The sequence below is a fragment of the Schistocerca cancellata genome, chromosome 7, assembly GCF_023864275.1.
Source record: "Schistocerca cancellata isolate TAMUIC-IGC-003103 chromosome 7, iqSchCanc2.1, whole genome shotgun sequence".
Taxonomy (NCBI): Eukaryota; Metazoa; Arthropoda; class Insecta; order Orthoptera; family Acrididae; genus Schistocerca; species Schistocerca cancellata.
Window position 1 is genome coordinate 176,643,664 of NC_064632.1, and position 22,291 is coordinate 176,665,954.

At 41.4% G+C, this 22,291-nt stretch overlaps 1 protein-coding gene across 1 annotated transcript in view; it reads left to right on the forward strand.

The window, feature by feature from the left end:
- LOC126092690 (lysosomal-trafficking regulator) overlaps window positions 1-22,291 on the forward strand; it is a 393,980-nt gene that overhangs the window by 152,405 nt on the left and 219,284 nt on the right. The window contains exons 18-19 of the mRNA XM_049908413.1: window positions 17,455-17,682; window positions 19,822-19,978. Coding sequence (XP_049764370.1) covers window positions 17,455-17,682; window positions 19,822-19,978 — 385 coding nt within the window. The remainder of the gene's footprint in view (window positions 1-17,454; window positions 17,683-19,821; window positions 19,979-22,291) is intronic.

Genomic DNA, 22,291 nt, shown 5'->3' on the forward strand with positions numbered 1-22,291 from the left:
TGCTAAGTGTGTCTTCAGCTTCTTCTCTTAAAGCTTTTGCTGACTTACCAGCAGTCAGTGTATCAGTCATCCACAGACAATATTGTTTTACCACGGTGGATACTTTGTGGGAAATCATTAATGTAAATTAGGAGCACTGTTGGATCTAGCACACTACCAGGCAGTATGCCTATATTTCTATATTTAGAGTCTGAAGCAGGCTGTTCCAGCTTGTCAGCTCTGTTGTGAGCCACGGAGCGCTCCCTGCTCCAGGGAGCCGTGTCACTCGCTGTGACCATTCAAGTGGGCTGGCACATGGCACGGCTGGCTAAGGCAGGTGGCAAGACAAGCGTTTTGATGTGCCAGCTGCATCTTACAAGATCGACAACCTCATACTCTTAGTTGCCAAGATGTTTTGACATGCTACACCAGGAAATACAATGTTCAGGAAATAAATAAGAAACAACTGTTTTACAAGAAATTGAATACTAAATTTATTGGGCTTCTGTAGCTTGACTTTTTCTTTTCATTACAAGATTGGAAATATCAGGTGTCAAGGTGTTCGCAGCGTTAATGCGGAGGATGGCCTCCATTGTTGCATCCTGAAGAAACGATCGTTCCTTACTTTTTACTCTTTTCATTGTTGAGAGTAGCTGCTCACAACAATATGTAGTTCCTAACATGCACATGATCTGAGCAGCATTGTTGTGAAGCTTGGGAAATGTTTTCTGCTGTAATGAACGATACCATCGTGACAAATCCAACATGTTGTAGTACCTCTCTTTCAACAAAGTTGAATTTTGCAAATCAATAATCTCAAATTGAAGTGACGAGACAAGTCATCGGGGGAAACTGAAAAAGGAGTGCTGAACACCTTATGTTCCATTTCCAAACTAGTGAGGTCTCGGAATCATGTTTCAAATGACGTGATGAGCTGATTTAACTTTGCTTTGTAATCGGCGAAAGTAGTACCTTCAGGTAGTTTTAAAGAAGCAAGATGATTGAAGAATGTTAAATGTCCATTACTAATCTGCCTCTCAAATAAACATAACTGTTCCATGAACGCTTTGATCTGGTCGTGCATGTCAACGATTAGCTGCCCTTTGCCTTGCAATGACAGATTTAAATTATTCAGATGCATAGTTATGTCAGCTAGGAACGCCAGGTCTGATATCCATTTTATATCTTTCAGACAATGCATTTCTTCCCCTTTCATTTTGAGAAAAAGTGATATTTCCTCACGAATCGCAAAGAAAACATTAAGAACTTTTCCCTGACTCAGCCAACGAACTGTACTGTGGTAAGGTATATCCCCATACTCCGCTTCCATATCTTTCAGGAATCCTTTGAATTGGCGATGATTCATACCGTAATGCCGCACAAAACTCACACACTTCACGACATCTTTCATTACACCACCTAGCTCTACTGTTTCAGCACACAGTGCCTCTTGCTGAACAAAACAATGAAGAGTCAAAATGTCTTTCCCGAATTCGTCCCTGAGTTTATTTTTCAAACGAGAACCTTGGTGATGCCCGATCATTTGTGGTGCATCGTCTGTTGCTACAGAATGGAGCTTATCCCACGCCAAATTCATATTGTCCACTGATTCACAAACAGCTTCAAAAATATCACGTCCTGTTGCGGTGTAATCGAGTGGTACCACATCCCAGAGTTCTTCAGTTACTTGCAGCTCCATCTCGACACATAGGCACAAAGACTGCAAGCTGTGCACAGTCCGATATATCGATGCTTTCGTCAACTGCTAGCGAAATTGCAACAAAGCTCTCCGCCTTTTTCCTGAGCTGTGTCTCTAAATCCGCTGCCACGTCCAGGATTTGACGAGACGTTGTTTGCTTCGACAGGCAAATCCCTTCAATTGCCTGCACCTCCCTTGGAAACAAACATTCTGCAACTGCTACCATGCACAATTTTATGAGTGGTCCTACCGAAAACAGCTTGCCACTCATCGCAATGATGTGAGCGACCCTGTAGCTTGCTTGAACTGCAGATTCAGTAGTGTTTTGTCTGCTCTCATTCATCTGAAAATTATAAACGATGTACAGAACACGAACTATGTTGCATGTTTTGATACCCTCTGTATTACGAAACCGTTTTTAAACTTGCGTCTCCTGGTATGTCGTTCTTAAGCCTTGCTACCAGTTGTCTGTGTGCAACGCCTTCTACCTGATCGTAATGCACTGCGTGAAGACGTGTATAATGTCATTATATAGTGTACCTCTTCGCAGAATTAAATACTTTATGACATACAAGACACTGCGGACAAACATCCCTCACAATGAATAGAAAGGTATCCTCCAATAGAGGTACAGGGGTCCCGCAGCTAGTCATAGCTGTCATTGAACGTGGATTATTGCGTCAGTTGTGACTGCATGCGGCCAGGGGGCAGTGAGTTCACTTTCCCCCTCCATGCAGGCTCTGAGCTGGTGCAGTGAGTGCTCCGGGATGCTCCAGCTCCCTGGAGTTTGGTTGGAACAGCCTGGACTGTGAAGTATGTTTTTCAAGATACTTGGAGTTACTTGATATATTTGTAATTTTAGACAACTGTACTCTGTTTTCTAGATATGACTGGGAATACTTACTCACTACCCTCCTTATTTCCAGTTCATCTAGCTTATGCTACAGTATTTTGTGGTGCACTTTATCGAATGCTTTAGTTAGGTCAAGGAATATACCTGTTGTATAATTCCCTTTATCCAAGACTCCAAGGACATGTTTTGTAAAATGTGCTGTTGTCAGTTCAGTACCTTTCTGTGATTGGAAACTGTGATGCTCATTGGAAAGGAGTTTGTATTTAATTAAATAGTTGAAAAGTCTTATCTTTCACAATAGCTTCCATTGTTTTTGCAAAGCGCAAGAATAGTGAGAATAGCCTATAATTTTCTGTATTTTCAGTGCCTTTTTTAAAGGGAGACAATAATTTAGCATATTTTTAGTATCATGAAAGCAACTGTGTTTGAATGTTTGATTTATTATGTCAACTAATGGTGATGTTAGGCCCCCTATACCACCTGTAATCAGACAAGTTGGTACTTTGTGCAGGCCTGCTGAAATTTTATTTTTCAGTTTGCAGACTGCTTTATAGACTTCATCCTTTGTCACGGGTAGTAATGGCACTGAATGAGGTACATGTTTATTCCATAAAAACACGGGAGAACTGCCGTAAGTCATTAACATTTTGCCACGATATTTCGACACAAAGTCTTTTGGCCATCTTCAGGTGAGTACAGCTGTAGAAGTACTGGCGCATACGCGCTGAGCTCTGCTATTTAAAGCCAAAGGGGGCTGCATGCGCTGCACATGTACTGTTTAGCATGTGCGTTCACAACTCCGTGCGCTGCGCCTGGCACCCTCCACGGTGAAAGCTTGGCATTTCGATATCAGATTGATCTTCATCTTTATACCGATAACTACGTTGACTGCGAAGTTTCTCGACAACAGGATTCCAAGCGGAATTTAACTGGTAACCGCTATCTCGATTGATAAGAGTCTCACTGTCTGACAATTTTATTTCTATGGATTCATTTATAATTGAACTCCAGAAATTTGATGTTTGACCCACAATTTTTGTATCATTGTAATTCGTAGAGTGGCCAGTAGAAATGCAATGTTCAGTGATTGCGGACTTGGTGGGTTGGAGAAGGTGAGTATGCCGCTCGTGTTCCACAATACATTCCTGCACCGTTCTTGTTGTCTGCCCTATATATGACTTGCTGCAGTCACACGGAATCTTGTAGACACCTGATTTACGTAGACCCAGGTCATCCTTAATGGATCTCACCAGTGATGATATTTTAGGAGGAGGGCGAAAGAAGACTCTAACTTGATGCTTCCTCAATATTCTACCTATCTGTGATGAGATGTTCCCAATGAAAGGTAGATAAGCCGTTGACCTGAAGACCTCTTCTTCTTCCTTGTTGCATCGTTTGTAGGACTGTTCACTTGCTTAGTTGAAAGCCATTCATCAGGAATACTTTTTGCAGGTGTTTCAGTTCCGCTAGAAGACTGTCGACGTCAGAAATAGTATGGGCACGGTGGATTAAAGTTTTAAGGACACCCATTGTTTGTGCTGGATGGTGGCAACTGGTAGCTTGCAGATACAAATCTGTTTCCTATACACTAAACGACCAAGTGTGCCATCATTCTTGTGTCGTACCAGAACATCTAAAAATGGCAACCAACCATCTTTTTCAGTTTCCATAGTGAACTTAATATTTTCATGTATGGAATTCATATGATGTAAAAATTCCTGGAGACGGTCCATGTCATGAGGCCATACTATAAAGGTGTCATCCACATAATGCCAAAACACTGTCGGTTTAAAAGTGGCAGAGTTGAGAGCTCTCTCTTCAAAATCTTCCATAAAAAGATTTGCCACCAGGGAGACAAAGGACTCCCCATGGTGACACCGTCAGATTGTTCATAAAACTCATCGTTGGATGTAAAATATGTAGAAGAGAGTGTATGCTCAAACAACATTGTAATATCTGCATCAAACATATTACCGATCAGGTGTAATGAATCTACAAGAGGCACCTTGGTAAAGAGAGAAACCACGTCCAGGCTGACCAGCAATTCGTTACTTTGTAGCTGTAAAGACTGTATACGACTGCTAAAATCACTAGAGTTTTTTATGTGATGAGGGCATTTGCCTATAACTGGTTTAAGCAGTGATGCCAGAAATTTTGCTAGGTCGTAGGTGGCTGCCCCACTGTTGCTCACGATCGGACTTAATGGTACATTTTCCTTATGGATCTTAGGCAGTCCATATAGCCTGGGCGGAACTGCACTATTTGGTTTGAATCTCTTGATGACATCCTTCAATAGAGAAGTATTTGACAAGAGCTCTGCTGTTTTTCGCATAACTCAGCTCGTGGGGTCCTTATCAATTTTGTGATAGGTGGAATCACATAATACAACATTGATCTATTTGACGTAATCATCCTTTGTCATAAGAACCGTAGAATTTCCTTTGTCCAAGTTTTCACCATGGAGGGCGCCAGGCACAGCGCATGGAGTTGTGAACACGCATGCTAAGCAGTACATGCACAGCGTATGTGCAATGCAGCCCCCTTTGGCTTTAAATAGCAGAGCTCAGTGCGTATTCACCAGTACTTCTACAGCTGTACACACCTGAAGATGGCCAAAAGACTTCGTGCCGAAATATTGTGGCAAGATGTTACTGACTTACGGCAGTTCTCCTGTGTTTTTATGGAACAATCAGTACGCCGGGAAAGTTTCAAACATCACAGGTACATGTTTATTTAGCTTTTTGACAAAAGGGACTGTTACAAATGGTTTGTGTAATTTTGTTCCTGTACTGTTAAATTAGTCATTTATAGTTTGCTAAATCTTTTGTATCTTGTATTACAAACACTTTGTCTGCTTAACTCACCTGGAAAGGACCCATTTCCTGCTTTACAGTCTTCTGTATTGCTTTTGTTTTTTAACAATGAGTATCAGTTTGAAATTTACGAGCTCTCTTTGCTGCAAGCAGCACTTTCCTGTATGTTTGCCTGTAGGCACCGAAGAGCCAAAGAAACTGATACACCTGCCTAATATTGTGTAGGGCCCCCGCTAGGACACAGAAGTGCCACAGCATGACATGGCACGTGCTCGAATAATGTCTGAAGTAGTGCTGAAGGGAATTGACACCAGGAAACCCACAGGGCTGTCCATAAATCCATAAGAGTATGAGGGGGTGGAGATCTCTTCTGAACAGCACATTGCAAGGCATCCCAGATATGCTCAGTAATGTTCATTTCTGGGAAGTTTGGTGGCTAGCGGAAGTGTTTAAAACTCAGAAGTGTGTACCTGGAGCCACTCTTTAGCAATCCTGGACATGTGGGGTGTTGCATTGTCCTGCTGGAATTGCTCAAGTCTGTCAAAATGCACAATGGACATGAATGGATGCAGGTAATCAGACAGGACGCTTACATATGTGTCACTGTCAGTCATATCTAGACATATCAGGGGTCCCATATCACTCCAACTACACATGCCCCACACCATTACACAGCCTCCACCAGCTTGAACAGTCCCCTGCTGATATACAGGGCCCATGGATTCATGAGGTTGTCTCCATACATATACATGTTAATCCACTTGATACAATTTGAAATTCACTCATCCGACCAGGCAACATGTTTCCAGTCATCAACAATCCCATGTCAGTGTTGATGAGCCCAGGCGAAGTGTAAAGTTTTGTGTCATGCAGTCGTCAATGGGGCACAAGTGGGCCTTCAGCTCCAGAAAACCATATTGATGATGTTTCATTGAATGGTTTGCGTTCTGACACTTGTTGATGGCCCATTATTGAAATCTACAGTGATATGTGGAAGGGATGCACTTCTGTCACTTTGAATGATGCTCTTCAGTTGTTGTTGGTCCCATTCTTGCAGGATCTTTTTCCTGCTGCAGTGACGTCAGAGAATTGATGTTTTGTTGAATTCCTGATATTCGTGATACACTCATGAAATAGTCATACTGGAAAATCCCCACTTCATCACTACCTTGGAGATGCTGTGTCTCATTGCTCATGCGCCGACTATAATACCACGTTCAAACTCTTTTTAAATCTTGATAACCTGCCGTTGTAGCAGCAGTAACCGATCTAACAACTGTGCCAGACACTTGTTGTGTTATATAGGCATTTATGACCACAGAACCGTATTGTGCCTGCTTACATAGCTCTGTATTTGAATACACATGCCTATAACAGTTTGTTTGGCACTTCAGTGTAAAAGTGTAAGGAAGCTGGATTACATTGGCTGTCTTTAATGGAACAAAGCTACTTCAATGTTTGGGGTGTTTTTGATTATTTTTGTCACCTATTTATTATGTTCTACTGTTGATAACAGACATAATACTTAGGAAATGTCTGTTTAAATTTTAATTTGAATAGTGCCATGAAGTTTTTGAATTTTTTGTTTGCATGTAGCTCTCTGTATACTACTTTCCATATACAACTGCTATTTGTTTGACAAATTCATGCCTTTTTTGTTTACAAATTATTTATCTGTAGAAATGCATATTTTTTGTTTTTACTGTATTTACAATTTAACTGTATTGGTGAGGTAATCCTAGATCTACTACACCCACACTACACTTTTCATTGTCTAAATCTGTCAACACATTATCAATAACCATCATTAATTGATTCGTTCCTCTTGTTGCACTGTTAACCATTTACACTAAACTTGAAATGTTGAGTGACACTAAGATACAGTTGGAATTTGATTTCAGTGTATTTATATTTGGGTCTCCACATATGAGAATGTTGTCTTTTGGAGAGAATATCTTATCAAGAACTTAATTTAGTTTAGACAAAAAGATATTTGTATATCCACTAAACATAAAAAGTCTACTTTCTAACACATATCGCCCTCCCTTAATTCTATTGCTGCCAACTCAAACTGTTTCTCTTCATTGACTGCAGATAGATTACTTCCAACATTAAATGGATGATTTTGTTTCACATAAATAAAGCAACCTCCACACTTAATAGGTGTTATATTGTATGCGATTGCTAAATTAAGCAACTTTAAGACTTCATATTTAGTTCCTGATTCTTTTCACCAACGTTCTGTGATAGAAACAACGGAGCTGTCTAAACCTTCTGGCTCAACTTCTAGCTGTTGCACTTTATTTGTTAGACACCGAGTATTTTGGTGATCACCTTTTAATTTATCATTACTACATTTAGCATTTCCTCTTCTCTTTGTTTTATTGTCATTGTGTGTGAGTCTATGTGTTTCATTATTTCGATTATATTCATGTATTTTATTTTTAAAAGATGGAAAATCCAGGATGGCCTGGTCTTGGCAGCTAGAGACTGTGGTCATGTTTTGTGTGTGTGTGTGTGTGTGTGTGTGTGTGTGTGTGTGTGTGTTTGTGTTTGTGTTTGTGTTTGTGTTTGTGTTTTGTCTAGTTGTACTCAAGTTTAACATCAGATAATTTTACCAGCTGCCCATTTTCATTGTTACAGTGTTTCACTATGCTCAGTAGTGCAGAAATACCCCGATCATATAGTATTAATTGGAGCCAACTTAAACCCATTTAGTATAGACTGGGATGTCTATGGATTCATTGCAAGTGGAACAGACAATGTCAGCAAGTAGTTCTGAACACATTTCTTGAGCAACTAGTTAGATAAACCACACACAATGGAAATATCTTATATATTGTATGACATGTTAAAAAGTAATGCCTCAAAATTTACATGAAAACTCTTGAAGATTTCAACACAAAACAAATGTTATTAACATTTTACATCTTTATTATTTATGTCTACATATTTACAGCTCTCTGCCACTAGCAGGCTCCAGATTATAGTGTGTAACATGCCTGTGTAATGTAGCTATATTAGTGAGTGAGAAACGTTGTGCTCTAATCGAGTTTGGAATTTGAAGAGTTGTCCACACCTAGAGCACTGCCTCCTTCAGTATAATGGTACTACATCACACATGAGTGCTACAACATCTGCAACAATTTGATGCCTTGGGTTCACTGTCATAATCATCCTCCATACAGTCCCAACTTTCACCTGTTTCCAATTTTCATGTGTTTCTGTAAGTTATGGAACACTTTTGAGGGCTTCACTTTGATAGTGTTGAAGCAGTGCAAGCAGAGATGATGCTGTATCTCTATCAACAAAGTCAAACATACTACAGTGCTAGTATCAAAAAATGGTTTCTCATTGAGAAAAATGTGTTCTTCACCAGGGTGACTATGTTAAGCAATAAATATGCAGACATGAAGAATAAAGATGTAGAATGTTAATAAAACTTGTTTCATTTGAATAGCTTAAGGAGTTTTCATATTAAAAATTCAGAGGACTTACTTTTCAGCACGTCCCCATAGCTACAAACTGGCCAGTCCTTATCAACAGTGTCAGTATAGAGACTAATGTTAAAGATCATCTTGTCATCCTAGCAATGCTGTAAAGAGCTGATAAGCAGTTTTAACAACTACTCAGACAATGGACATCATTTAGTTACAATATGATGTATGTAGAGTTATCAGGGCCAACACATATACTGATGGTAAATCATGCTCCAGTGAACTATATGGCAAGTAAGTGGATTAACAGCAGAAAAGACTGACTAAGATTTAATAACAAAATGTGGAAAGTGCTGAGGAAACAGAGATTGTTGCAATTGTTGTTGTTGTGGTCTTCACTTCTCTACATGGCTACACTCCATACAAATACTTTCAGAAACAATTTCCTGTCACTTAAATCTATACTCGATGTTAACAAATTTTCCTTGTTCTTGTTGCAGTATCAGATCAAAAAAGAATGCAGAAATGTTGATAGGGAAAGGTTAGTAGAAAATTTGTGTGTGGGTAAAAATATTGAAGCTCGAAGCATACAATAACTTTGACCATCATACCTTAGCTAAAGATGTAGCTGAGCAGATGAGAAACTTCTGTCTAGTGTAAAATCACTGAGCAGTTTGAAGGCCTCTCTCTCGTCACAGTTTTGACCAACCTGGTGTGGCATCAGAAGATAGCGAAAGGAAATACAAAGTTTTAAATTTTATGTTTAAGAAATTGTTCGTGCAGGGCAGTAGTACAAACATACTGTTGTCTTACAATTGCACAGACTTCTGTATGGATGACATGGTAATAGGTATCTGTGATACTGTTTTGGATTTGCAGAGACTACTCATCAGCATTGGCCCTTTACTTAGCTTGCACTCTTCACGAATCTCTCATCCAGTGCAAAATCCCAAGTAATTGAATAAAAATACAACCTGACTCTCATATACGAGACAGAGAATCGTCTACTGACAAATCAGTATCACTTTTGTGAGACTTTACTTGCCCTTGCCTTGTGTGATGTTCTGCAAACTGTGGATAAATGGCAGTAGGCAGAATCCATTTTCACAGATTTCCAGAAAGTGTTTGACACAGTACCTATTGCAGGCTGGTAATGAAGATCCCAGCATATGGATAGGTCCTCAGATATGTGAGTGACTCAAAGACTTTTTAATTAAATAATAAAACCCAGTTTGTAGTCCTGGACAGCAAGTGTGCATCAGACAAGGGTGCTATTTTGCCGAAAACTGACATTCTGAGCTTGAGGCTGTGAACAAAATATAGGTTGACTCTTACATAGAAGATAACAGCAAGCAGCCACTTTTCACAAAGCTACTTATTTATTTAAACAGAGCTGTTACTGGTTTCAAACTGACCGGTTCATCTTCAGATGGCTAGTTCATATTAAGATAAATTTTACATCAGCTTTCACTCTTTGTTTTCCCAACTGATGAAATTTCCTTGGGGTGGTGGTGCCGATGAAAAATCCGCACTGCTATGTTCCAGTGCAGAGTGCTTGTGATCCAGCAGCATCAGAAACTGTATGATGCACTTTTTCATGTGTATATAAATATGCAAATGATCTAAAGCACCACTTACAACCTCAGAAGTTTCACCACATGGAAGTATGTACACAAAGATGGCGATATTGTATGCGTACTTCCATGTGGTGAAACTTCTTAGTCTATGGGTGGTGCTTTAGATTATGTGCATATATTTATACATATACAAAAGTTCATCATACAGTTTTTGCTGCTGCTAGATCACAAGCAGTGTGCACTGGAACATAACGGCATGGATTTTTCATCGGCACCACCACCCCAGGGAAATTTCGTCAGTTGGGAAAACAAAAAGGGAAAGCTGATGTAAAATTTATCTTAACGTGAACCAGCCATCTGAAGATCTGATAGCGTCAGTCCTAGATTGTTCGAATAAAGTATTGGTGGAGTGCTGCTTGACAGTCATGTTGGTGTAATGACACTGAATGGTTGACTTCAGTTTATTTGTAAAATTCTAGGGAAGTGTAGCTCATCTACAAAAGGAGACCATGTATAGAACTCTTGTGTGACCCATTCAGCACTGCTCAATTGCTTGGGATCCCCAACAAGTCAGTTAAAATAAGGCAATGAAGCAGTTAAGAATCAGAATGAAATTTACACTCTGCAGCAGAGTGTGCACTGATATGAAACTTCCTGGAAGATTAAAATTGTGTGCTGGACCAACAATCAAACTGAGGACTTTCACCTTTCGCGTCCAAGTATCCTACCAAATGAGCTACCTAAGCACGACTCACAGCCCATTCTCACAGATTTACTTCCACCAGTACCTTGTCTCCTACATTCCTTTTTTCCAGGAGTGTTAGTGTTGCAAGTTTTGCAGGAGAACGTCTGTGAAGTTTGGAAGGTAGGAGCTGAGGTACTAGCAGAAGTGAAGCAGTGAGGATGGGATGAAAGTAGTTCTTGGGTAGCTCAGTCGTAGAGCACTTGCCTGCGAAATGCAAAGGTCCCAAGTTCGAGTCTCAATCCAGCACACAATTTTAATCTGGCAGGAAGTTTCAAGTAAGGAGTATATTACTAGATTTTTTACTGATAGGTTCGAACAACTGCAGGTAGTATGAAAGTCGTCTGTGAACTCAAATGGGAATCCCTGGAGGGAAGATGACTTTCTTTTCATGAAACACATTTGAGAATGTTAAGGGAAGTTGCATTTGTGGCTGACTGCAGAATGATTCTAATTCCAACAACACACATCTCACATAACGAGGCAGACAAGATAAATTAAGGCTCATACAGAGCCATATATACAGTCATTTCCCCCTCACTTCATTTGCAAGTGAAATAAGAAAGGGTGTGATTGATAGTGGTGCAAGGAACCCTCCCCCATGAACCAAATGGCAGCTTGTGGATTACGCATGTAGCTGTAGATCTGCTATTCTGTTTCCAGTTCATTAATTTCTATCTTAGTCATCCTTTCAAACAAATGTAACTTCCCAGGTTTTTTTATTTCTTCTATAACCAGTATCTCAACTTAAGGTTTTTTGCCAAATTTTTGTGAAGTCTGATTTTCTTCAGGCCTTACTGTTTCTCTGTTACTTGATGAACAAGCCCCCAGCTCAAAGTGCTTGTGTATTTGTCAGAATGTATGTGCGTCAGTCTGTAAGCTGCAGTGTGGATCATATTTGCGATTTTTCTTTGGTTTTTTGGTAGATTGTGTATGATGACTAATTTTACATTCAGCATATGATCTGTATTGTTTGTTTGTATCTCTGAAGGACTAGTGCAAGCATGAGAGGCATTTAAGTCAAGTTAAGAAGATCTTACTTTCTCAGGCAAACGAACTAGATTTGGTTCTTTACAAATTTTCATTACTTATGTTTGGATAATTCAGCAGCAGAACAGTTTCTGAGCACACCAGTAGGTATGTGATAATTGTTTTTGATGGAACCAACCAAACAAAATCAGAGGTGGTGTAGATTCTACAAGGAGCACACTGACACTTGCTAGACTGCTTCTTCCTTTCCCATCCCATGTGAGTTGACACCCATTTGGACACTTCTCAGTCGCTTTTTGATATGCACGTGATGAGAGGTCACTTGGTAAGCTGCTGGTTGAGTCAGTTGGAATGAGGTGAAGGCTGTGGGCATTTGTGAAGAGATGAAGAGTTTGTGCATGTTTACTCAACTGCACAAGGTCTGCAAAAGTCCAGCCGCTGGGAGGAGGATCAGATTAGCACCTGGCTACCTCACTAGGACTTCTCATTAACTGCTGTGAGCGAATTACAGAGTACATTGATCTACATGATCCCAGTGACCTACATTAAAACTACACAGAGAAAACTCTTAATATTGAAGAGATGAATTCATTCCATTCTCAAATTTGTCTGTACGACCAAACTTGTGGAAACTGGAATATGTTTCACAATTTTATGCAAAAATGCCTAGATAATTTTTGTGCAGAAATGTGTACAGCTATGAAGTAGTTGTAAATGGTGATTTGTAGCAGATAGTTGGGACAGTGGCTTGTAGAAATGACATACTTGTATTGGAAGGGTTTTTTCACAAAATATGGAGTTGATCAACGGAACCAAAATGCCCACAAATGTAGATCAGAAAGTGAACAGCGTCAAAATACAGATCTTTTGATGTATGTCATTTACAGGTTTAGTGTCTAATGTACATTTAAATGTTGTCCTAAAATTACTTATTTGTGAAACACAGGAGAACACTTGTGGACAATTAGCATATGTAAACTGTAGGAAATAGGCACCATTGGTCTGTACAAGTTGGCAGGTCATCAAATGATTATGTATGGGAGTGGTGTCACTGATAGTCATTGTCTGAGAAGTGTAAATGATGCATGGTATGAGGCTGTACAATGTCAGGTGAAAGAAATATTTTTGTGTGTTTCCAACTTTTGCCAAATTTACAGCTGGTTTTGGTGATAGAAAATCTCAAGAGAAAATCTCGAGAGAGTTTTATACCGTGAGTTTGAACGACCATTGGGCAGTTTTATAGTGATTTACAACTGAAATATCCTCAATACTTTGAAACTTGAACTTGATTTTAGGGTTGTAGGACTTGTACTTGTTTAGCAGCATTTATTTACATTTACTTTGGTTAATATAAGGCCCATCAGGACTTTCTGTTTATGGGTCTATTACATGAATTAAAGGTAGAAATTCTGCACCTTTGTCAGCAGTACACACACACACACACACACACACACACACACACACACACACATAAACGCAACTTGCACACACACATCTGCAGTCTCAGAGAGCTGAGACCACACTGCGAACAGTAGCACCAGTGCATGATGGGAGTGGCGACTGTGTGGGGGTAAGGAGGAGGCTGGGGCGGGGAGGGGGAGGGATAATATGGTGGGAGTGGCGGACAGTCAAGTGTTGCAGTTTAGATGGAGGGCAGGAGAGAAGGTGTGGAGGGGGGAGGGGATAAGTAGTGGAAAGGAGAGAAATAAAAGAAATTAATAGACTGGGTGTGGCGGTGAAATGATGGCTGTGTAGTGCTGGAATGGGAACAGGGATGGGGCAGGATGGGTGAGGACATGGACTAATGAAAGTTGAGGCCAGGAGGGTTATGGGAACGTAGAATGTATTCCAGGGAAAGTTCCCACCTGCACAGTTCAGAAAATCTGGTGTTGTTGGGAAGGATCCATATGGCACAGGCTGTGAAGCAGTCATTAAGATGAGCAATATCATGTTTGGCAGCGTGTTCAGCAACAGGGTGGTCCACTTGTTTTTGGCCACAGTTTGTCGGTGGCCGTTCATGCGGACAGACAGCTTGTTGGTTGTCATGCCTACATAGAATGCAGCACAGAGATTGCAGCTTAGCTCGTAAATCACATGACTGGTTTCACAGGTAGCCCAGCCTTTGATGGGACAGGTGATGTTAGTGACCGGACTGGAGTAGGTGGTGGTAGGAGGATGTATGGGACAGATCTTGCATCTAGGTCTATTACAGAGGTATGAGTCATGAGGTAAGGGATTGGGGGTTGTGTACGGATGGACGAGTATATTGTGTAGGTTCGATGGATGGCAGAATACCACGGTAGGAGGGGTGGGAAGGATAGTGGGCAGGACATTTCTCTTTTCAGGGCACAACAAGAGGTAATAGAAACCCTGGTGGAGAATGTAATTCAGTTGCTCCAATCCCGGATGGTACTGAGTTAGGAGGGGAATGCTCCTTTGTGGCCGGACTGAGGGGCCTTGGGAGGTGGTAGGAGACTGGAAAGATAAGGGACGGGAGATTTGTTTTTGTACAAGGATGGGAGGATGATTACGGTCAGTGAAGGCTTCCGTGAGACCCTCTGTATATTTTGAGAGGGACTGCTCGTCACTGCAGATGTGACGATCACAGGTGGCTAGGCTGTACGGAAGGTACTTCTTGGTATGGAATGGGTGGCGGCTGTCGGACTGGAGGTATTACTGGTGGTCAGTAGGTTCGATATGGACTGAGGTACTGATGTAGCCATCTCTGAGGTGAAGCTCAACATCTAGGAAGGTGGCTTGTTGGGTTGAGTAGGACCAGGTGAAGCAAGTGGGGGAGAAGTTCTTGAGGTTCTGGAGGAATGTGAATAAGGTGTCCTCACCTTCAATCCAGATAGCAAAGATGTCATCAATTAATCTGAACCAGGTGAGGGTTTTAGGATTCTGGGTTTTTAGGAAGGATTCCTCTAGATGGCCCATGAATAGGTTAGCATAGGATGACGCCATGGGGGTGCCCATAGCCGTACCACAGATTTGTTTGTGGGTAATGCCTTCAAAGGAGAAGTAATTGTGGGTCATGATATAGTTGGTCATAGAGACTAGGAAGAAGGTTGTTGGTTTGGAATCCATAGGGCGTCTGGAAAGGTAGTGTTTGACAGCAGTGAGGCCGTGGGCATCAGGAATGTTGGTTTACAGGGAGGTGGCATCAGTAGTGATGAGCAGGGCACTGTGTGGTAAAGGGACAGGATCTGTGGAGAGCCGGCCGAGGAAATGGTTGGTATCTTTTATATAGGAGGATAGGTTCCGGGTAAAAGGTTGAAGGTGTTGGTCTGTGAGAGGAGAGAGTCTCTCAGTGGGGGCACAGTAACCGGCCACAATTGGGTGTCGTGGGTGGTTGGGTTTATGGACTTTTCATAATATTGTTACAGGATAAAATACAGGGAGAGAGAGGCTATTTACAAAGTGTACAGAAACCAGACGGCAGTTATAAGAGTCGAGGGGCATGAAAGGAAAGGAGTAGTTGAGAAGGGAGTGAGACAGGGTTGTAGCATATCTGCAGTGTTATTCAATCTTAATACTAAGCAAAAAGTAAAGGAAACAACAGAAAAATTTGGAGTAGGAATTAAAATCCACGGAGAAGAAATAAAAACTTTGAGGTTTGTCAACGACATTGTAATTTTGTCAGAGACAGCAAAGGACCTTTACAAGCAGCTGAACGGAATGGACAGTATCTTGAAAGGAGGATATAAGATGAAAATCAACAATAGCAAAATGAGAAACTTGAAGTAGTAGATGAGTTTTGTTACTTAGGGAGCAAATTACTGACGATGGTCGAAGTAGAGAGGATATTAAATTTAGAGACTGGCTACGGCAAGCAAAGTGTTTCTGAAGAAGAGAAATGTGTTAACATCGAGTATAGACTTAAGTGTCAGGAAGTCTTTTTTTGAAAGAATTTGTATGGAGTGTAGCCATGTATGTAAGTGAAACATGGACGATAAACAGTGTATACAAGAAGAGAATAGAAGCTTTCAAAATGTGGTGCTACAGAAGAATGCTGAAGATTAAATGGGTAGATCACCTAAGTAGTGAGCAGGTACTGAAATGAATTGGAGAGATGAGGAATTTATGACACAGCTTGACTAGAAGAAGGGATTGGTTGGTGAGACATGTTCTGAGGCATCAAGGGATCACAAATTTAGTAACGGGGGGAAGTGTGGAGGGCAAAAATTGTGGAGGGAGACCAAGAGATGAGTACTGTAAGCAGATTCAGAAGGAGTAGTTATTCAGAGATGGAGAGGCTTGCACAGGATAGAGTAACATGGAGGGCTGCATCAAACCAGTTTCTGGAGTGAAGACCACAACAACAACAGCAGCAGCAACGTTAGGAACGTAAAGTTGGTTGACACCAGAAGTGAATAGCGACTAAATCGTAAATTCAGATTTACCAAGCGAGATGGCATAGTGGTTAGCACACTGGACTCACATTTGGAAGTGCAACGGTTCAAATCTGGTCATCCTGATTTAGGTTTTCTGTGATTTCCCTAAATCACTTGAGTCAAATGTATGGGTTGTTCCTTTGAATGGGCACTTCCAATTTCCTTCCCCATCCTTTCCTAATCTGAGCTTTTGATGTGTCTGTAATGACCTCGTTACTGACGGTGTACTAAATGCCTCCTAAGTTCAGGTTGGAATATATAGTTTTCAATGATAGATCATATGGCAGTTGTGGCAGCATATTTATTTTTGTAAAGAATTCGATAATGTCTGATGAGGTTTTTACTCATTCTGAATGTGTGAACTTTCTAGGGTGAAGTTAAGCATCAAAGGTGAGTGAAACATGGTAATAGGTTGCTTGTATAGACTGCCTGCATCAGAAGCTGCAGTGATAGAGCACATCACAGAGAACTTGCAAAAATAGTGAGTACATTTCCTCACCATGTTATTGTACTAGAGGCAGGCTTCAGTTTGCCAGCTATAGACTGAGTGAGTCTTATAACCAAAATTGGTGCTAGAGACAGGAATTTGTGTGATGATATTCTGAGTGCCCGTCTCTGGCATTGCATTAGAGGGTAATGTGGAAACGGCTCAGCAGATGTTTGTCATCATCATGTCCAGTAGTATGGAGGGATAGCATTAGTGGATTACCTCCATGGCTGCCACATACCAACACTGTGCAGTTTCCACAATACCAGTTGACAAAATGTGCTTGTTTAGTCTTTTGAACAGTTTACTGCATATTGTGAAATTATTTTCTGTAGTGCACGTGTTGATTATTGTACTTTTTGACTTGAACTACTCCTATGTAACAGTATAGAACATTACTCAAAAAAATTATTTCATGAAAATTTTTCAGAAATTATGCAAAAAAGTGTTTAATTGATACTTAGAAAGCAACACTGTTTACAGGTCATGCAGGTATCAACAGCACGACTCCTCCAGGACTTAGGTGTCGTGGAGTGCCTGTGTCGTTGTCTGCAGGCTATACCACCTCCAAAATTACAGTCTACACCACCTTCTGAAAGGCCAGCATTTGGTTCACCGAATCCAGAAGTGCTTGTTGGAGATATCCATCTGATATTGGGTTCCATCGTCACTCGATCCATTCTGCTTCCAGGTCATCAAAACTCTACTCAGGTATTTTTTTTATTTATGATTTGTAGCACTGGCCAAATAAAATCATTGTAAATTGAGGCAAATGAATGAAAATATTTTGTGCTCATGTAATGTGTACAAAATGAGTTCATTATAGCAATTAAATTTAATGAGGGATTTTGTGAATTTCAATCAGCTCACATATCAACAAAAATTATCAATTTTTGAAAGTAAAGTCTAATTGGATAGAGAGAAAAACGTGTTCACCAAGTGGCAGCAGGGAACACATACATATAAAGGGCAAGGGAACCTGCATTTTTCAGAGCCAGTGGTTTGAAGGTGAAGGAAGAGGGGTCAAGGAGAAGAACTTGTGGGGTTTAGGAAATGAGAAGAGATCAGAAAAGTCTCCAAGAACACTTGGTCAGGGGAGACTTACTGGACGGGATGAGAAGGGAAGCCTTTCAGATCATGATACGCCATAATGGAATAAGCAAAAGAGTTTCTTTCTAAGTAATGTAGGGAAAAAAGTTTCTTGTGCAAAGCCCATTTTTATTTGTACTGTTCAGGATGTGCATAAGGAAAAGTCTAGCCGACCGAAAACAACAAGAAGTCCTGATCAGGATGTGCATAAGGAAAAGTCCGGCCGACCAAAAACATCAAGAAGTCCAGCTTTCAGCACTGCTGTGTTACAACATTTTACTAAATCACATCAAAAACCTGTGAAGCAGGGTGCACGTGAAGGCAGGGTAAGCCGATCAAGTGTATGACAAGTTCTGGAGGCTGGAAAGTGGAAAGTATACATTCCAAGATTGCTGCATGCTATGAACGAGGAGACTCATATTTGAAGGACGGAGTACTGCAAGTGGTGTGAAAGCATGCTTTGTGAGGATGAACTGTTTGCAGGGATGGCAATGTGGTATTATGAGGCGCAATTCAAACTGAATCATACTGTAAAGCACCATAACTGCGTGTACTGGGCTCCTGAAAATCCACATGTTCACATGGACAAACATGTTAACCTACCAGGTGTTAATGTGTGGTGCGGTCTGTCGTCACTCAGTTTTATTGACCCACACATCTTCAAAGGTACTGTAACGGTGAGGTGTATCTCCATATGCTGCAAACATCAATTTTACCTGCCATCTTAGAGATGTTAGGAAATAAAAGATTTTACTTATAACAAGATAGTGCACCGTTTCACTACCTCCATGGTCTCCAGACCTTACACTTCTTGACTTTTACCTGTGGGTGACCTTGAAAAATGAATTTTATCAACAGAAGCCAAATACACTGAAGGAGTTATGAGAAACTATTGAGGCATCCTGTGCAGGTATCACACCAACAACACTGTGTGGCGGTAATTTTTAAGTTGATTAACAGGTGCACTCTCTGACTGCTAGATAGTGATACCATCTGTGAAAGCAATGAAAGATAGTGAGGCCAGAGATGATTATTAATGAGCAATCCAGCATGCACAAATTAATTAGTAGCTCTCTGTCTGTCTGTCTGTGTCTCTGTCTGTGTTGGGATCTCAAAGAGACTAGGCACATGTGTATCCCCAACAAGTATGAGTAACATTGTGAATGTATTACATAAAGGACACCAGCAATAATGGAGGGAAACACAGACATGTCACTGCAGCATCGAAGAGGTATAAAAAGAAAATTATTTCAAGAAGGGACACAAGAACATTTTTAATTTGTATATCTATGTATTGTTAACGGAATATTATTGCACAGCCTTTTCTTCATTAGCTACAGTGACTCTTCAGATAGTTGAAACACCTCCTTTGTTTGATAATGCATTCCAGAATAATTTTAAAAAATAATTTACCCCTTTTAAATAATATTTCCCTGGTCCTTTACAAATACTTTTTCAAAAATAAATTCCCTACAACTGACAGCCATAGTTCGGCCAACAGTTCAGCAGCATCGATGTTGTGTGGCTGCTAATGGGGGTGACTTTGAACACATAGAATAACCTTCCCCCTGTGCAAGAATAGTAATAGTATATCATTTTGTTTCATTAATATTGACTATCAAAGAGTGTCTACATTTTTCTGGACCCCTCTGTACAATTTCAGACAATGTGGCAGCCTTATATTACATTAACTTAATAGTTGTAGGTGAATGGAGACATAGGTGAAAGCAGTTGGGCAGTTGCACAGTGTGGGTGTTGCAGGTGCTGTCAGATGTGCTGCACCAGCTGGGCTACCTGTGGGAGCACCTGGGTAGCAGGCGTTGCCGGGACGCACAATTCTCTGTGCTTGAGTCTGTTGTCAACGTGCTGCTGGAGAAGCTGAACCTTGCTCAGCCGGTGGGAACCCTGTTCCAGTCAGGTTCGTGCAATGTCTGCTGTCATGTTACTGCATGCCTTCTAGAATCCCAAGAATTCTTGTGTTATAATGTGATTTGAATTCTTATGTGATCATTTACAACACAATTCACAAAAATGATGGTCGTGATTCAGTTCTACACTGGTTCAACTGTCCACTTAACATCCAGCCGGATGAAAGACCACACGATTCAGGTTTCAATGTGATATGTCAGATACCTCCAGTAATACCTACACTTCGACAGCTGCCACTCGTTCCATACCAAGAAGCCCCTTCTATGCAGCCTAGCCACCTGTGGCTGTCGCGTCTATAGTGATGAACAGTCTCTCTCCAGATATACCAAGTCTCTCACTGATACCTTTGTAGACTGAAATTACCTTCCCAACCTAGTGGAGAAACAGATCTCCCTTTCCTTGTCCCTCCAGTCACCTACAATCCACCAATCCACCACATTCCCACTGTCCAGCCATGAACGAAGGGGCCCCTTTCTCATGTCTCAGTACTACTGAGTACTGGAGCAGCTGAATCACATTCTCTGCCAGGGTTTAGATTACCTCTCATTGAAATGAGGAATATTCTAGCCACTATCCTTCCCACAGTGGTATTCTGTCTGGTATCAAGGTCCATTACCCAATTTCTGGCCCGACAGTAGCAGATGATGTCATAGGGGGCCCTACTGCTACCTCCAACACTTTTGGTTGCTATTTTGCGGAGATTTCGAGCTCCACCCACTATTACCCTGCCTTCCTCCATTGGAAACAAGTGGAGAAGGCTCGGATGATACCCTTCTCTTCTTAGAATCATGAGTTCTGCAATGCTGTCTTTACTATGAGGGAGCTAGATCATGCTCTCACTTCATCCCAATCCTCCACCCCAGGGCCGGACGATGTTCATATTCAGATGTTGCAGAACGTTTCTGTTGCGGGCAAGCACTTTCTCCTTCGCGTCTGGGCAGAATGTACATTTTCCCAATGCTTGCACGAAGCCACTGACGTACCCATACCCAAGCCTGGCAAGGACAAACACCTTCCTTCTAGTTATCGCCCCACCGCTCTCACCAGCTATATTTGCAAGATGATGGAACATATGAGTCATGGCCGGCTGGTATGATGGCTTGAGTCTTGCGCTTTACTAACCACTGCACAGTGTGGATTTTGAGCGTGCTGTTCTGCAGTTGACCATCTCGTCACCTTGTCAACCCATGTCATGAATGATTTTCTGTGAAACTACCATAATGTGGCTGTGTTTTTTGATTTAGGTAAATCCTACGCCAACTGGAGAAGGACTGACATCCTCCATATGCTCTACACGTTGGGCTCTCGAGGCCGCATGCCCCGTTTCCTTCAGGAGTTTTTAAAAGACCGAGTTTTCAAGGTACAAATGAGTTCTGCCTTTATCCAGGAAAGCAGCGTGCCTCTGGGTTCCATCCTGAGCGTTGTCCTCTTTGCTATTGCCATTAACCCTGTAATAGCCTGTCTCCCACCGGGCATCTTTGGCTCCGTTTTTGTTGACAATTTTGTGATCTATTTCAGTTCTCCACAGACTTGTCTTCTTGAGTGGCATCTGCAGCAATGTCTCAATTATCTGTACACATGGAGCGTTGACAATGATTTTTGCTTTTCCACTGACAAAACCATTTGTATGACTTTCTGGTAGTGGTGCAATTGGTTTCTTCCACCACCTTTACATCTTGGGCCTGTTGCACTTCCGTTCATTGAAATTATGAAATTCTTCGGGCTCATGCTCAATAGGAAACTTTCTTGGTCCTCCCACATGTCTTACCTGGCCGCCAGCTGTATGTGGTCCCTCAGTGTTTTACGTGTCCTCAGCGATACTTCCTGGGGAATGGATCTGACCACCTTCCTCTATTTATACCAATCCTTTGTCTGTTTGAAACTAGACTATGGGTGTTTCGTTTATACATCTGCGCATCCATCCATCTTACGCTGTCTCAATACTATCCTCCATCATGGTGTCTGTTTGGCCACTGGTGCCTGTTACACTAGCCCGGTTGTGAGTCTGTATGCTGAAGTTGCCAAACTACCTCTGTCATATGACTGTGACTTTCTGCTCAGAAGGTACACATGCCGTTTGTCTGCCATGCCTGGCCATCCATCCTTCACCTTCTTCTTCGATGACTCCTTTGACCACCAGTGTGGAGCTCTCCTCTGTTACCTCCATCAGCTTGACTTCACGCTTCTTTCCTGATGGGTGTGAACCCTTCACCTCCTTGGATTTGTGCAGTGACCTGCTTTCACCTTGGCCTTCATTCGCTTCCTAAGGACACTATTCCAGCTTCGCTCTATCACCGTAAGT